This window comes from Ranitomeya imitator, chromosome 3 (assembly GCF_032444005.1).
Source record: "Ranitomeya imitator isolate aRanImi1 chromosome 3, aRanImi1.pri, whole genome shotgun sequence".
In the NCBI taxonomy this organism is placed as follows: Eukaryota; Metazoa; Chordata; class Amphibia; order Anura; family Dendrobatidae; genus Ranitomeya; species Ranitomeya imitator.
This window is the reverse complement of record NC_091284.1, coordinates 214,301,013-214,319,260: the sequence shown is the minus strand read 5'-3', so window position 1 is coordinate 214,319,260 and position 18,248 is coordinate 214,301,013. Positions and strand designations below refer to the sequence as shown.

At 45.0% G+C, this 18,248-nt stretch overlaps 1 protein-coding gene across 2 annotated transcripts in view; it reads left to right on the top strand.

The window, feature by feature from the left end:
- The window catches only part of BCAS2 (BCAS2 pre-mRNA processing factor), a 75,288-nt gene extending 59,708 nt beyond the window's left edge, over positions 1-15,580 (top strand). The window contains exons 4-7 of one of the 2 annotated variants that reach the window (XM_069756118.1): positions 5,526-5,687; positions 5,793-5,843; positions 8,326-8,406; positions 15,172-15,580. In XM_069756118.1, the coding sequence (XP_069612219.1) occupies positions 5,526-5,687; positions 5,793-5,843; positions 8,326-8,406; positions 15,172-15,292 (415 nt within the window). In that variant the 3' untranslated portion in view covers positions 15,293-15,580. The remainder of the gene's footprint in view (positions 1-5,525; positions 5,688-5,792; positions 5,844-8,325; positions 8,407-15,171) is intronic. The other variant, XM_069756119.1, reaches the window with a different exon arrangement.
- The last annotated feature ends 2,668 nt before the right edge of the window (positions 15,581-18,248 follow it).

The window sequence follows — 18,248 nt, the reverse complement described above, 5'->3', positions numbered from 1 at the left end:
TTCTGCATTTCCCACCCTAGGCTTATACTCGAGTCATTAAGTTGTCGCAGTTTTTTGTGGCAAAATTTGAGGTCTCGGCTTATACTCTGGTCGGCTTATACTCGAGTATATGCAGTAATTTTGTATCATAGAAAAACTAATCAGTCTGTTTAATATTTCCCGTGCATTAATTAGACCATGAAGGCTGATCAATGGGTGCTGGGATCACAAGGCAGCTTTTCATTGCGGCAATGTATTCCTGCTGTCCATGTTAGAAAGTTAATGGAATCCCTTGTAAAATAATTTCCTTTCTGTATTCTGCTTAGTACCTTACATTATAACATTTTCGTATGTAAATCAATGTTTCTAGACAAGATGTCTTGTCCTGCATGCCCACTGCTCCAGTCCCTGCCAGCAAGCAGTCTGAATGGTAATCTTATCATTCATTCTCTGAACTGGAATACCCTGCATGCCCACTGCTCCAGTCCCTGCCAGCAAGCAGTCTGAATGGTAATCTTATCATTCATTCTCTGAACTGGAATACCCTGCATGCCCACTGCTCCAGTCCCTGCCAGCAAGCAGTCTGAATGGTAATCTTATCATTCATTCTCTGAACTGGAATACCCTGCATGCCCACTGCTCCAGTCCCTGCCAGCAAGCAGTCTGAATGGTAATCTTATCATTCATTCTCTGAACTGGAATTCCCTGCATGCCCACTGCTCTAGTCCCTGCCAGCAAGCAGTCTCAATGGTATCTGAGTCATTCTATCTTCGGCATTGAATCCTGCATATATCTATATATGTTAGCCATCTTAGTATGCAATTGTTTTTGTTTATAGATATTTAACTCACTTCTGCTTGTCCTCATGCAAAGAGATCACATAACTGTTTCAAAGCGGTTTATGATCCATGTAGACCTGGACTTTTGTTTATCTGATCACCACATTTATTGTGTCCTGCTGTCTCAACTGAGTTAGATTGATTGCTAACGAGAGGGAAACCAAAAAAAAAAAACTAACAAAAAAAAAAGAGATCTAAAGGTACCGTCACACTAAGCGACGCTGCAGCGATACCGACAACGATCCGGATCGCTGCAGCGTCGCTGTTTGGTCGCTGGAGAGCTGTCACACAGACAGCTCTCCAGCGACCAACGATCCCGAGGTCCCCGGTAACCAGGGTAAACATTGGGTTACTAAGCGCAGGGCCGCGCTTAGTAACCCGATGTTTACCCTGGTTACCATCCTAAAAGTAAAAAAACAAACGCTACATACTTACCTACCGCTGTCTGTCCTCGGCGCTCTGCTTCTCTGGTCTGGCTGTGAGCGCCGGGCAGCCGGAAAGCAGAGCTGTGACATCACCGCTCTGCTTTCCGGCCGCTGTGCTCACAGCCAGACCAGAGAAGCAGAGCGCCGAGGACAGACAGCGGTAGGTAAGTATGTAGCGTTTGTTTTTTTACTTTTAGGATGGTAACCAGGGTAAACATCGGGTTACTAAGCGCGGCCCTGCGCTTAGTAACCCGATGTTTACCCTGGTTACCAGCGAAGACATCGCTGAATCGGTGTCACACACGCCGATTCAGCGATGTCTGCGGGGAGTCCAGCGACGAAACAAAGTTCTGGACTTTCTTCCCCGACCAGCAGGGGCCTGATCGCTGCTGCGTGTCACACTGGACGATATTGCTAGCCAGGACGCTGCAACGTCACGGATCGCTAGCGATATCGTCTAGTGTGACGGTACCTTAAGAGCTAGCCTTCTATAAATGTAGACACACTTTGGGGAAGCATTCATGCAGGGGTGCATTCGTGCACTATTATTCGTGTGCTTTTATTCAAAGTACTTATTTCTAAGTAGTTCGGCAGTTATAACATGGCAGTTAGACAGGGCAGGAGACAGGTAAGAAAAACTAAATATATTCACTATCCCCTTGAAACAGAACAAATACTCACCATATGTATTTGTATATTCTATATCCTGACTGCCGCATTCACTCACATTCACCGCCCTTGCATAAACTCTTTACAATCCATCCATATCGGCCCCTCTGTCCTTCCCTCTCCTATGTATAGCACTCATGCTCTGTTCACATTGCTTAACAGCGCAGATCCATTCAGTCCCACCATCCAACACAAGAGACACTCTCACAAATCACTTAACCACCTACTCACTCTTTATATCCTCCTTCTCCTAGTTGCTGGAGACATCTCTCCCAACCCCAGCCCCCCATGTTATAGCCAGTCAAACCTCCCAACTACTACACTCAGAAACCCCTCTAACCTTATTAATATTCCATGCATGCCTTCTGTATCTTTCAATTGTGCCCTTTGGAATTCTCGCTCTGTGTGTAATAAACTCTCCTTCATTCATGACTTCTTCCTTTCTAACTGTCTTACTCTCCTGGCCCTTACTGAAACCTGGATCCAGCAGTCAGACACCACCGCTGCTGCTGCTCTTTCATATGGTGGACTACACTTTTCTCATACCCCAAGATCAGACAACAGAGCAAGTGGAGGCGTTGGTCTGCTCCTTTCACCCAAATGTACCTTCCAAATTATCCCCTAAGTACCCTCACTTGTATTCCCTTCCTTTGAGGTCCATGCTGTCAGACTCTACGTCCCCTTCTCCATGCGAGTGGCGGTGGTGTATCGTCCTCCCGGCCCCTCTCATCAGTTCCAGGATCACTTTGCCACCTGGCTTCCACACTTTCTCTCTTGTGACACCCCCACCCTTATCATAGGTGATTTCAACATCCCCATTGCTTCTCCCCTCTCCCCATCTGCTTCTCATCTTTTATCTCTAACCTCTCCTTTCGGCCTCTCGCAGCATACTAACTCTTCAACACATGAAGATGGAAACTCCCTCGACTTGGTCTTCTCCCGGCTTTGCTCAGTGGATGATTTCACAAACTCCCCTCTCCCGCTCTCTGACCACAACCTTCTTTCATTCTCTATCAAGAACTGCCATACCGCTCAGGTCACCCCCACTTTCCACACTTATAGAAACATACAGGCCATTAACACCCAGAAACTTATGGAGAACTTGCAGTCCTCATTGGCCCCAATCTCCTCCATCTCCATGTCCTGATTCTGCTCTGAAGCATTACAATGAAACCCTGCAAAGTGCCCTGGATGAAGCTGCACCTCCTATACATAGAACAACTCAGCACAGATGGCGACAACCGTGGCACACGCTGCAAACACGTTTCCTGCAGCGGTGCTCCAGGTGCGCCGAACGTCTGTGGAGAAAATCTAATCTACCCGAAGATTTCATTCATTATAAATTCATGCTAAAAACATACAACTCTGCCCTTCACCTCTCCAAACAAACCTATTTCAAAACCCTCATCACTTCACTGTCAAATAAACCTAAACGTCTCTTTGACACTTTCCAGTCCCTACTCAACCCAAGAGTGCAGGCCCCAACCACGGATCTCCGCGCTGACGATCTGGCCAATTACTTCAAAGAAAAAATTGACCACATTCAACAGGAAATCATCTCTCAATCTCTTCATACCATGCACTGTCCTCCCTCCCCCACTGCATCTAGTTCACTCTCTGACTTTGAACCAGTTACAGAAGAAGAAGTAATCAGGCTCCTTGCAACTTCTCGCCCAACCATTGCACCAGTGACCCCATTCCATCACATCTCCTCCAGTCCCTTTCCCCGGCTGTCACCTCTCACCTAACAAAAATATTCAACCTTTCTCTCATTTCCGGTATTTTTCCCTCCTCATTTAAGCATGCCATCATACATCCGTTACTTAACAAACCATCCCTCGACCAAAACTGTGCCGCTAACTATAGACCTGTCTCTAATCTTCCCTTCATCTCTAAACTCCTCGAACGCCTGGTCCACTCCCGTCTTACCCGCTATCTCTCAGATAACTCTCTTCTAGACCCTCTTCAATCTGGTTTCCGCTCTTTACACTCTACTGAAACTGCCCTCACTAAAGTCTCTAATGACCTACTAACAGCTAAATCTAATGGTCACTACTCCATGCTAATTCTCTTGGATCTCTCTGCAGCATTCGATACTGTGGATCATCAGCTCCTCCTCACTATGCTCCGCTCCATCGGCCTCAAGGACACCGTTCTCTCCTGGTTCTCCTCCTATCTCTCTGACCGATCCTTAACTGTATGTTTTGCTGGTTGCTCCTCCTCTCACCTTCCCCTTACTGTTGGGGTTCCTCAAGGATCAGTCCTAGGCCCCCCCCTCTTCTCTTTGTAAAATGCCCCTATTGGACAAACAATCAGTAGATTTGGTTTCCAGTACCATCTCTGTGCTGATGACACCCAATTATACACCTCTTCTCCTGTTATCACGTCGACCTTTTTAGAAAACACCAGTGATTGTCTTACCGCTGTCTCTAACATCATGTCCTCCCTCTATCTGAAACTGAACCTGTCAAAAACTGAACTCCTCTACTAGCCTACCTTTGCCTGACATTGCTATCTCCGTGTGTGGTTCCACCATTACTCCAAAGCCACATGCCCGCTGCCTTGGGGTCATCCTTGATTCCGAGCTTTCATTCACCCCCCACATCCGATCACTGGCTCGCTCTTCTTATCTGCACCTCAAAAACATTTCTAGAATTCGCCCTTTTCTTACTTTCGACTCTGCAAAAACTCTTACCGTTTCACTCATTCATTCTCGTCTGGACTGTTGTAACTCTCTACTAATCGGCCTCCCTCTTACCAAACTCCCCGCTCCAATCTGTCCTGAATGCTGTTGCCAGGATTATATTCCTCGCCAACCGTTATTCCGATGCCTCTACCTTGTGCCAGTCATTACACTGGCTACCCATCCACTCCAGAATCCAGTACAAAACTACCACCCTCATCCACAAAGCACTCCATGGCTCAGCACCACCCTACATCGCTCTAGTCTCAGTCTACCACCCTACCCGTGCCCTCCGCTCCGCTGATGATCTCAGGTTAGCATCCTCAATAATCAGAACCTCCCATTCCCATCTCCAAGACTTTAAACGTGCTGCGCCGATTCTTTGGAATGCACTACCTAGGTTAATATGATTAATCCCCAATCCACACAGTTTTAAGCGTGCCCTAAAAACTAATTTGTTCAAATTGGCCTACCGCCTCAACACATTAACCTAATGATCCTGGTGTGGCCTATCTAAAAAAAAAAAAGTTCCCCGTGTCATGTTCTCATACACTTTATGCAGTTAATAGCCCTCTGTGTCTGTACTGTTACATACTTAGGCAGTTAACTGGTTCATGCAGCTTTACATGAACACCCGAGCCTTACACAATGGCTGGTCCGAATAACTAAAGCAATTGTTACCATCCACCTCTCGTGTCTCCCCTTTTCCTCATAGTTTGTAAGCTTGCGAGCAGGGCCCTCATTCCTTTTGGTATCTATTTTGAACTGTGATTTGTGTTATGCTGTAATGTCTATTGTCTGTACAAGTCCCCTCTATAATTTGTAAAGCGCTGCGGAATATGTTGGCGCTATATAAATAAAATTATTATTATTATGTCTTGTAGAGCAATTATACCAAAGTTCCTTTTTTGTATGTTTTTTTTTTGTTAGATATGAATTACCTGCGCCTTCGTCCGGCCAGAGGAATGATATAACAGCATGGCAGGAGTGTGTGAACAATTCCATGGCTCAGCTGGAGCATCAAGCTGTTCGTATCGAGAATCTGGAAATCATGTCTCAGCATGGCTGCAACGCCTGGCGAGTCTATAACGAGTAAGTAGAAGTGGAGAGCTGAAATGGTGACTGAAAGGGTAGAGGTGGAGGGGGGTTTCAGTACATATACCGTTACCCACCCTCTTTTTTTTTTTTTTTATAAAGAAATCTTGTTCGTATGATTGAATCTGCACAGAAGGATCTTCAGAAACTAAGGTATATGCAACATTCTCGCCAAATGAAATTGCTGAAACTAGATTGTCCAATTTAGAAGTGGTTTCCAGGAAGAGCCAGGTGCAGCTAAGTATAGATAGACGTGCAAATCGCAGTTTAAGCGCTGAGCTTCTTAATTCTGCGCCCCTGTCCGTCATTGACAGATCTATATTGTAGAAAGGAAAAGCTATCAATCACTCTGCGTGGATGGGGAAATCTGAGGGCATGGTTTTTCTGGAGCTTTTCATTATCCACACCTATATGTTTCACCATCTATTTACAGTTCTGCTCAAACGTTTACATGCCCTGCCCTGGCAGAATTTTTGCTTTCTTGACCATGACTGATGACACCAAAACTTTTTCTACACTCATGGTTCGTGGTTGGGTGAAGCCATTTATTGTCAAACTACTGTGTTATTTCTTTTTAAATCATAATGACAACCCAAAACATCCAAATGACCCTGATAAAAAGTTCACATACCCTAGCTATTTTGGCCTGATAACATGCACAGAAGTTGGCACAAATGGGTTTGAATGGCTACTAAAGGTAACATCCTCACCTGTGACCTGTTTGCTTGTAATCAGTGTGAGTTCATAAAAGCTGAGTTAAGTTCTGGGAATCCAGACAAACTCTTGCATCTTTCATCCAGCCATTGATGTTTCTGGATTGTGAGTCATGGGGAAAGTAAAATAATTGTCAATGGATCTACGAGAAAGGTAGTCAACTGTATAAAACAGGAAAGGGATACAAAAAGATATCCAAGGAATTGATAAAGCCAGTTAGCAGCGTTCAAACTGTGATTAAGAAATGGAAAATAAGAGGCTCTGTAAAAACTAAACCACGGTCAGGTAGACCAACAAAAATGTCGTCCACGACTGCCAGGAAAATTGTTCGGGATGCAAAGAAAAAACAACAAATACCATCAGCTGAAATACTGTACTCTCTGAAAACTAGCGGTGTGGCTGTTTCAAGATGCTCAATAAGGAGGCACTTAAAGAAAAATGGGCTGCATGGTCGAGTCGCCAGAAGAAAGCCATTACTGCGCAAATGCCACAAAGCATCTCGCCTACAATACGCAAAACAGCACAGAGACAAGCCTCAAAACTTCTGGATCAAGGTAATTTGGAGTGATGGGACCAAAATTGAATCACAACCATAAACGTTACATTTGGAGAGAGATCAACAAGGTCTATGATGAAAGGAACACCATTCCTTCTGGAAAGCAGGTAGGTGAATCCCTTATGTTTTGGGGATGTGTGAGCTACAAGGGCACAGGGAACTTGGCCAAAGTTGAAGGAAAGATGAATGCAGCATGTTATCCTCAAATACTGGAGGCAAATTTCCACTCATCCACCCAGACATTGGCTACAGCAGAACAAAGTGAAGGTTCTGGAGTGGCCATCTCTCCTGACCTCTATATCATTGATCCACTCTGGGGAGATCTCAAGCTTGCAGTTCATGCTAGACAGCCCAGGAATTTACAGGAACTGGAGGCTTTTTGCCAAGAAGAGTGGGAAGCTTTACCACCTGAGAAAATGAAGAACCTCATCCACAACTACCACAAAAGACTTCAAGCTGTCATTGATGTTAGAGGGGGCAATACACGGTATTAAGAAATGGGGTATGTGAACTTTTGATCAGGGTCATTTGGATGTTTTGGGCCGTCATTATGATTTAAAAAGAGAAAACACAGTAGTTTGACAATAAATGGCTTCGCCCAACCATGAGTGGAGAAAAAGTGTTGGTGTTATCATTCATATTCTCTGAAAAAAGGCCAAGAAAGCAAAATTCTGCCGAGGTATGTAAACTTTTGAGCACAACTGTATTCTGCCTTCCTCTGAAGTAGTATAGCAAAACACAGTGCATCACAGGGTATATATACTAGATTCCTTGATAGGGCGTTGATCCAGGGAACTAGTCTGATTGCCGTATGTGGAGTCGGGAAGGAATTTTTTTCCCCAATGTGGAGCTTACTATTTGCCACATGGGTTTTTTTTTGCCTTCCTCTGGATCAACATGTTAAGGCATGTTAGGTTAGGCTATAGGTTGAACTAGATGGACCTAAAGTCTTCCTTCAACCTTAATAACTATGTTACATAAATCCGTGCAGGGGTTCCTGTTCACCAGTATGTCAGTTATTTGTTCATGTCTCCAAATTAAGTGTATTAAGACTTTTTTTTTCTTGGTTCTGCTTTTATATTTCTTGAGAATACAATTCTCATATGGATCATTAATTTGGAGGTGGATGAAGCCTTATGTAGGTTTCTCAACCATCTAGGAGGAGGGTGTTAAGACTGGAATGGAAAAAAAGAAACCAAAACCTCCAAGCCAATATGGTTCTGATTTCATAGCAAAACGTAATCTATTAAATGTAGCCTGTGGTTCTTTAAGACTATCCGTCCAGAGAAGTAATGAATGAATGATTCTTCATAAATGCTTTCTTCTCTCCATCACTAATTTATTTTATGAATTTGTCTGGTTAAGAAAACGTATTCAGGACTTAAATTGGCAGAGGAAAAACTCCCAACTGACATCTGGGGCCAAGCTGAGAGAAATGGAATCTACGTAAGTTATTTTGTGCATGTTATCAGAGAAGTTTTACTGTGAAAATCATACGTAATTGCATATGGTTACATATTGGGTATGGGCAACACTGTGGCGCAGTGCTTAGCACTGTTGTTTTGCAGCTCTGAGGTCCTGGGCTCAAATCCCACCAAGGACAACATCTACAAGGAGTTTGTATGTTCTCCCTGTGTTTGTTTGGGTTTCCTCCCACATTCCAACCACATACCAATAGGGAATCTAGTTTGTGAGCCGCATTGGGGACAGCGATGATAGTAAAGTGCTGCAGAATATGATAGCGCTATATAAGGCTACTTTCACACTAGTCCGTCGGTACGGGCCGTCGCAAACCATCGGCCCGACGGACAGTGTGATTGATTAGCACTGCGTGGGCAGCGGATGCAGTTTTACAACGCATCCGCTGCCCATTGTGAGTTCCGAGGAGGAGGGGGCGGAGTTTCAGCTGCGCATGCGCAGTCGAAAATGGCGGACCCGACGCACAAAAAAGGTTTTTTTGTGTGTCGGGTCCGCCATTTTCATCCGCTGCCTTAGTGCTGCATAGTGCTTGACAAGTGTGACCAACTTTTTACTATTGATGCTGCTTGTGCAGCATCAATAGTAAAAGATAGAATGTTAAAAATAAATATGGTTATTCTCACCTTCTGAAGGCCCCCCGCTCTCCTCAGCGGCGCTCCCGGTACGTTCCATTTCCAGGGATGCTTTGTGTGAAGGACCTTTTGTGATGCCATGGTCGCGTGACCGCGATGTCATCTCAAGTGATTCGCGCAATGCACCCCTGAGAGGTGGGAGGATTCCAGGGGCCATCAGAAGGCAAGCATATCCCTATTTTTTTATTATTCTAATTTTTTTTTTTTTAACAGGAATATGGTACCCAATGGCCTGGAGGAGAGTCTCCTCTCCTCCAGACTGGGTACCATCCGCACATGAAGCGCTCACTTTACGCATGGTGGGCATAGCCTCATGCGTAAAGTGAGCGTTTCAATGCAATCCTATGGCGGCTGAATCGCTGCGATTCCGCAGAAAACATGCTGCTGATTTTACTGCTATGCGATTCTGCAGCTGGGCCCAGCAACTGCGGAATCTCATAGGATTGCATGGGAATACGTTTAAGCATTTTTTAAAGCGTTTCCGCTGCGGCAAAAACGCGGCAGAAACCATAAAGCGCAACGTAGGCACACAGCCTTCGACTCCACCAAAATGGACACAGACTCTGACTACACAGCCCTTGACCATACAAATTAGTTTGCAGACTTTTCGTTTCAGCCTGGACCGTCATTCCATGTGATTGCAGATTGAACACTGTCACGATTCCCCTGTACTTCCTGTGCAGGGTGGCGGTCACGTGTCCTCACGTGTGCCGTTTGCATACTCCCGGTCACATACCGCATTGTTTCATCCTGCTTCTCTGAATTCCCTTCTAGGGATAGAAGCTTCTGGAGTCTAATCTACAAATGATTGCAAGTATGCAAGTTGGGAGACCGCCACCCCGCACAGTTAATACAGGGGGATATCTGCAGTCACATGGAATTACTGCAGAACTTCATTTTAGCCCGAAATCTATTTAAGTTGATACAATGAGCTATTCATCCTGACCTCCATTGACATGCATGAGTGGGAAAAGGGGAATCGACCACTGTCAGATACCATGGTGGCAGCTTATCTTTTGTAAAAACCAAGGATTGGCCATATTCAAATCCAACATAACAACTTCTCCTTATTTCTCTTGACTTTTGCCATCTGGGGAGAGTGTAAAAGAAACAAGACCTATGATGGGGTTACTAGGTGCAGATTATTATAGGTTACTAACCTAATGCAGTTGTGCAGAGTGCACAACAACTTAAAATGCTGCGGCTGCTGGTGCATCTTTCCTCTAGTCAGTAGGTGACACATCCACTGGAGAGATCTCTTCTACTCCCGTCCAGCATCTGAGTTTTTCTGGTACTTGGGGATCAGTGTGACTTTGGGATCGGTGATACCATGAGCCAAGTGAACAGTCCCTCTCTTAGGATGCAATTAAGTCATCATTAATTGAAAGCCTCGCTGATCCCGATTGTGCTTGAGAACTCTGCCAGGAGGCAGTGCCAGAGGAGCACATCATGTTCTTTCCAGTGGATCTGGGAAGAGTTAGGTTACCCCCATGCTTTTTACAGATGGTCCACTGTTTTAGCTGAGGTTCCCCTAATGTTGTAAGGGCACCTTAAGGCTTCTTTTGGAGCTACTTGAGGACAATTATGTGGTTTGCCGGCTGCTATATTTATAGTCAATCTGTCACTAGGTTTTTGGCACTCTCCGCTGAGCGCTGTATGATGTGGAGGTAGAGACCCTGATTCTAGCAATGTAGTATTACTTACTGGGCTGCTTGCTGCAGTTTTTTATAAAATCACTGTTTTCTCTGATGAACATCTACTGAGCTCTGTACAGCCCTACCCACACCACTGACTGGTAGTTTCCGAATTTTTCAGCACATTTTTTGTGTGCTGAAAATGCCCTCCTCGGCTTATACACGAGTCAATAGTTCCAGAGGGCCGGCGGGGGAGGAGGTGCAGCCGCTGTAAATGTGCCCGCTGCTAAAGAGAAATGAATATTTATTTCTCTTATAGTGCGCACAGTGACACCTGCAGCCGCCGGCTTCCAGAAGATATCCTACTCGCCTTCCTGCGAGCCCTCGCTGCATCTCGTTGGTCCTGGCACCAGCAGCATTTCCGGCCCCGCTCATTAAGGTAATGAATATGAACGCCTCTCCACTCCCATAGGCGTGGAATGAATATTCATTACCTTAATGAGTGGCGCCATGTCGCTCGGCAGGAAGAGCTTCTGGTGTCAGAACCAGATGCATCGAGGGCACGCAGGAAGGTGAGTAGGATGTTTTTGTTTTGTTTTTTTAATAGGAAACATGCATACAAGGATAGGGGATAAGGAGCCATGCATACCAGGTCCAGGATGGGGGAGCCATGCATACCAGGACCAGGATGGGGGAGCCATGCATACCAGGACCAGGATGGGGGAGCCATGCATACCAGGACCAGGAGGGGGGAGCCATGCATACCAGGACCAGGAGGGGGGAGCCATGCATACCAGGACCAGGATGGGGGAGCCATGCATACCAGGACAGGGATGAGGAGACAATGCACCCGGCTTATACTCTAGTCAATAAGCTTACCCAGTTTTTCCTGGTAAAATTAGGTGCCTCGGCTTATACTCAGGTCGTCTTAGGCTATGTGCACACGTTGCGGATCCGCAGCATTTTTTGAGGTGCAGAAGCGCTGCAGCTCCGCAATTGATTTATAGTACAATGTAAATCAATGAGAAAAAAAAAATGCTGTGCACACTTTGCGGAAAATCCGCTGCGGAAACGCTGCGGTTTAAAAGAAGTAGCATGTCACTTCTTTTTTGTGAATCTGCAGCGTTTTTGTACCCATTCCATTATAGAAAACCGCAGGGGTAAAAAACGCAGCAAATCCGCAAGAAAACCGCAGCAAAAACGCTGCGGAACCGCACAAAAAACGCGACATCTGCAGGTGCGTTTTCCGCCAGGAGAGGCAGAATCCGCACCAGAAATTCCTAAGCCTAATCCGCAACGTGTGCACTGTGACGGGGTGTACGGCAGAGCAAGAAGGGACAACAGGCCGAAGGATGATTCAACAGATTTATTATCAAGAACGCTGGAACAACACATGCAGGTAGATCTACAGAGTCCACAATTAGTCCAACGGAACAGATTCGGGGGCACCTCCCGATAATCCTTGTGCCAGCTAACAAAGCAATAGTCCACACGAGTCCAAGGGATCCCAAAACAATCCCACGAACGACGAGATATGTCCTCAGCTCAAGTCTCGCCCCGTTCGCTTCCGCAGTCACAGATGGACATGGGGTCTTGCCTCAGCTAAGAATCCCCACTCCTTCTCCTTCAAGGATCACCTCACATCTGATCTCAAAATAAGAATGGATTGTCTGAGCTCCTGGGATCCGCCCATGAAGGGGGTAGGGGTCACACCTTCTATTCAATGGTTGGGTCCACCAGAAGATTGTAGACTGGTGGGCTCCACATAGTCTATGTAGTATGTACATTTGACTAGCCACCTGCTGTGAGGAAGAATGGCTATTCCTCCACTAGCGATGTTGACAAAGCTTAATTACATTATAGCTTAGGGCTGCAAGTATTGGGGGAAGGAGACATATTGTTACAGGTGAACTCCCAGCACAAGAAAATACATAAATTACAGCTAATAGAAACCAGAGAACAGTTACATACATCAAATGGCATATTATTCAAATACAGGACAGGGCAAAAGTACATATCATGACAATCCCTTCTCCTCCCAATTTGTGTACGTACTAGGGACCTCTACAGGTCGCTGGTTAAGTACACACAGGCAGAGCGTAACTTACATGTGGCTTCATGCAGCCACGAATTGGCATCGTAGCTCTCCCACATCATTGCCCAGGAGAACATCTGCAGGCAGACCACCCATCACCCCAACCACACATCGCCTGACCCCAAAACCAAAGTTCAGATCCACAGTGGCTGTAGGAATAGTCCTCCATTGTCCATCAGCCAGTTCAATGACAATCCCAGATCCTCAGTGGATTGCCTCAGGCTGAACCACTCGGGGATCAGCCAGTGTGAGGAAAGCCCCTGAGTCACAAAATCCAATAAGTCTCTGTCCATCCAGCACGACCTCCTGCAAGTGCTTACCTCGATGAGCAGAAGTCGTCATAGCTGCGGGTCGCACACCATAAACTCCTAGTGGTGCAACATGGGTGGGTGAGGCACAAGGCCAGTCCTCATGTAGTGGTGACACGTCGTCCTCCATGGCACTTGGCTGTACATAATTAATAATACGACTGGGTACAGGATTAATCCTCATTTGAACAGCTGGGCAGGAGGCTTGCAGATGCCCCGGCTGTCCACATCGATAGCATCTATGCTGGGTCTCACTCCATCCAAGGCGTCCTCTTGGGCGAGGGGTAAGGGAACCTGGAGGCCGGCCCCCACCTGAAGGTGCTGTAGGGTTTTGAGGACGACTCCTCCATGGGCTGGCTGGGCATGAGGCCTGCAGATGCCCCGAATGCCCACAACCACAACACCTGCGCTCTGCTACTTCCTCTCCTCGTCGTATTCCAGAAAACGCAGTAGAAGCAACTGGAGGCACATTTTCACGCAAAAGTACATATCATGACATGCACATAGCCTTATACTCGAGTATACAGTAATAAGCCGCTTCTTGTGATGGCCCTGCAGATGTATCTTTGTAACTCGCCTTTCATCCATGTAAACCAAAATATCTCTTAAAAACAATTATAGGTGAGCTGTAGCATTGCATATTGAAAATGGTTACATTTCTGCAGTCCTGCCTGTGATTCTATGTACAGATCATGTCCCTGTACGGTCAGACACAGCACATAGCAGTGGCATATTGGCTAGGGCAGCACGGTGGCTCAGTGGTTAGCACAGCAGCCTTGCAGCGCTGGAGTCCTGGGTTCAAACCCCACCAAGGACAACATCTGCAAAGAGTTTGTACTCCACGTGTTTGCATGGGTTTCCTCCCTGTTCTCCGGTTTCCTCCCACATTCCAAAGACATACTGATAGGGAATTTAGATTGTGAACCCCAACGGGGACAGCGATGATAATGTGTGCAAAACTGTAAAGCCCTGTGGAATATGTTAGCGCTATATAAAAATAAAGATGATTATTATTATCGGCACAGGAAAATGTTTAACACATCCAATCTTGGAAATCATTTTTATTCCAAAATCTATGAATTAAAATCTACTTTGTGGGACAACCCTATTAATTACAAAAAAAAAAGTCCCCCAAAAGGTGGACATCCATTTTTAGTTCTTTTCTTCTTTTTTACACATACATATTGTACTGGAACCCTGAAAATGCAGCAGCGGCAATTCAAAGAGGTGCTATAATGCGTGATGTACAATTTGGCAAAGAGAAATTAAAGTTCATGTGCAACAGCTACAACTCCCTGTACAGGTACTATGAGCCCCGGCCTGCTGCCTCAATGCACATTTCGCCTCCTGACCAAGACCGGCGAAACACTCGTTGAGGCGGCAGGCGAGGGCTCCTCTTACCTGTACTATACCTGCACATCATGCATTGTAGCATCTCTTTGAATTGCCGCTGCTGCATTTTCAGGGTTCCATTTTATTTAAGTATGACCTTTTATGGGACTATATGGTATGCTGATGCAATTGTGGTTCCTAAAAGGATTGTTCATGGTGCCTGATATAATTTCTCATACTAGCTCTTAGTGTGCAATCCCACTTGGGTAAATTATTTTTTTAGCTATACTCCTGGTTTAATATTCCCCAGTTTTTCTTGCTTCAATAAGTGTTACTCTGAATTGGTACTATTTTTGTATTTTGAATTAATAAACTTGAATATTTTGTATGAATTTACTCTTTGACCTTTTTCTGTGATTTTTACATTCAGAAAATTTTGTGTTAGTTGAATAATCTAGCGTTTTCTCAACGAATCTTTGACACCTATTTTGGGAAAATGAATGCTTAAATAATTGTATAGAAGCTTACAAACAAATCGCCCTCATTTTTATAGATGGGTTTAACATAAAAGCTTAATTGAAGCATCAGGCCCTATTCTGATCATGCATTCCCTTTTGATAGAGAAGTTTTTGGAAACCTGATTTACAAGCATTGTGTGGGATTATGTTCTCCGATGGTGCACATCCAGGTTACAGTGTTTCCCTTTTTTGTTTTTTTTTTTTCCCATTCAGGTGGGTATCTCTAGTGAGTAAGAACTATGAGATTGAACGTGCGATTGTGCAGCTGGAGAATGAAATCAATCAACTGAAGCAAAGAGATGGCGAGAACAAAGAAAATATTGAGAATTACTAAGTGTTTGGGTGACCGATACAACCTTTCCACTTCACCTATTCATTACGGTTCTTGCTCCACGAGGAAGGAAGCTGTAATTCCATCAGACTAATGACTTTGATTCCATGTGATTTTGTCCACGCTACATCTTGCAAGTTGGAAGTCAACTGAATTTGTTAGGATTTCTAATGATGTCAACTATAGAAACTTCTGAAAATGTGCATCATTTGTCGTTGCTGTTAAGGTGTGCTGCACCGTGAATTCCTTTTATTTTTATGTAATTTGAATAAAATTATTTTGCTTTGTGTACTATGGCTACGATTTTCCAAGCTTTCCAGTGAAAATGCTTCTGAGTTGAAAACAAATTACACTGTACATTTTCGCTGATACTATGCTCTTGGGTGGGACAAATGCGCACAGATAGGGCAGAACCAGAGGAGCAAGATGGGGGTGATGGTAGCGCTCACTTGTAAGGGTTTTTTAAGGACACAAAACATAAGCCAGATGTGCCATAGCTGCAGCCCAGAGGGCTCTTTCACACGACCTGATATTTCCGGACTGGAAAAATCCATACCGGAGATGTCAGTGTGTGTAATACTTGAGGCAACCTTGTGCTGCATCAGTACCACATGGACCGGCGCCTGGGAATCGGCAGTACAGCTCGTGCTGTTCCCCGTCGCAGGGTGCTGAAGACCGCTCTCATCATTCTTCCCTTGCTTGCACAGTGATCAGCAGAGAATGTTGAGAGTTAATGAGTATTAATCAGCTGCCGCCTGCACTATAAATAAAAAATTATGTGGGTTCCCCTGTATTTTTGATAACCAGCTAGGCAAAACTGACAGCTGCAGGCTGCAACCCTCAACGTCATCAAGGCTGGTTATTAAGAATAGAGGGGTCCCCATGCGTTGTTTTTTTTTTTTTTTAATTAATTAAAAAAAAACTGTATGGGTTCCCCCCATTTTTTTGACAACTAGCCTTGCAAAAGCCGATAACTGGGAGCTAATATTCTCAGGCTGGTAAGGGGCCATTGATACTAGCCTAAAAATAGCAGCCCACAGGACCTCAGAAAGGGAGCATCTATTAGATGCGACAATTCTGTCACTTTGCCGGCTCATCCCACTTGCCCAGTGGCAAGTGGGGTTGATATCACCTTTGCTTTGTCTGGTGACATCAAGCCCACGGCTTAGTAATGGAGAAATCTCAATAGTACTCCCATCAGCCGCCTGCTCTCACTCTTAGGCTGCCGTCACACTAGCAGTATTTGGTCAGTATTTTACATCAGTATTTCTCAGCCAAAACCAGGAGTGGGTGATAAATACAGAAGTGGTGCATATGTTTCTATTATACTTTTCCTCTGATTGTTCCACTCCTGGTTCTGGTTTACAAATACTGATGTAAAATACTGACCAAATACTGCTAGTGTGACGGCAGCCTTATCAGTTGAATGTTGAACTCTCAACATTCTCACCTGCAAGCGCTGATCACAGCGAGAGCAGGAGAGAATGATGAGAGCTGCCTTCAGCGCCGGGGAGCAGTGCTAACAGTACTGCTGCTTCCCAGGCGTCGGTACATGTCACACTGATGTCATCTGTGTATAATCAATGTGCACACGTTGCGGTCAGTGTTGCTGTTACAAAACAGACATGTTAGCATATTTTGCCCACAGAAACACACTGTCATGTGCACAGACCCATTCACTTGAATAGGTCTATGTGTGTAAGTGTCTCCAGTACGTGTGAAAACTGTCACCACATACCAAACATACTGATGTGTGAAAGAGTCCTGAAGGAGAGTATCGTCCAGATAAGTTTGGCAAAGCTGAGATTATGATAATGTGCAGGATGGGCTCATGGAAAGGATGAGATCCAGTGAGTATAAGGTTTTGTCATTCACAAATGTGTTTCAGTGCTGGACTAGCGCCTTTTTCAAAGGTAGAAAACCAAGAGTGCACAATTCAGTAACAGTAGGGTTTACAAAGGCTGAAGAGCAATGAACATCGCCTCTAAGGCTGGGGTCACACTTGCGCATGCAATGCGAGAAACTCGCGCCTCAGTACCCGGCATTGCTGCCGGCACTCGGGACCAGAGCATTCGGCTGCATGTATTTCTATGCAGCTGCACGCTCCGGTCCCGAGTGCCAGTGCTGGGTATTGATGCTAGAGACTCGTTCAAGTTTCTCACATTGCACACACAAGTGTGACACCGGCCTAAGAGGGAGGAGAATGGAGACAGGAAGTGGTTAGAAATAGAAGATGCGATGGTCAATAAAGTATTGACAAAAAAAATGAAATGAAGTGAGGAGATGAAGCAAAATGTGTTGAAAGAGCAAATTGTTGTGACTGGAAGAGTAAAAGGTGAAATAAAGTAGGTGATTTTTAGAATCAGATGTGAACTCAAATGGGGGTGGAACTGGGAGAAGAAAGCCTAGTGCGTGAAGCCGCGAGAGGAAAAGAACTGGATGATGGAAAATGAGATGGTAGGAAAGGGGGCGGGGGTGCAGAAGAGGTGTCTTAAAGGACCTGAATACCAATAAGAACAGAGCAGGAAATCGGCCTCTGTGTGGAGGAAGAAATGGCATGTGATGCCAAACTACGAAGTAGTTAAGTTAGGGGAAAAAAAAAAGGATGAGTTTCAAGAAAGGGAAGGATAAAAACTATTTTGCCTTGGGAAGAAAATGTGGTGAAAGTACTAATATAACTTAAGCAGAAAAAAGTGATTAAGTTGCTAAAATAGAAATGAGTAAAAGAGAATAGAATTGCAATTGGGGAGTAGAAAGTTTTGATGGATGTTGCAGGTGATAAAATTATTAAAAAGAATAGTGCCCTGTATTATAGCACAGTAATAACAAATTTGTTTTTTTCCAGACTGGGATGAGGGAGAGTGGAAGTGAGGATGTGGAGAGGAAAAATGCAATGAAAGTGCGGAACAAAACAGGCCTTGTGAGGGGCTATAGTGAGTTGTAAAGTATAGGAAAATCA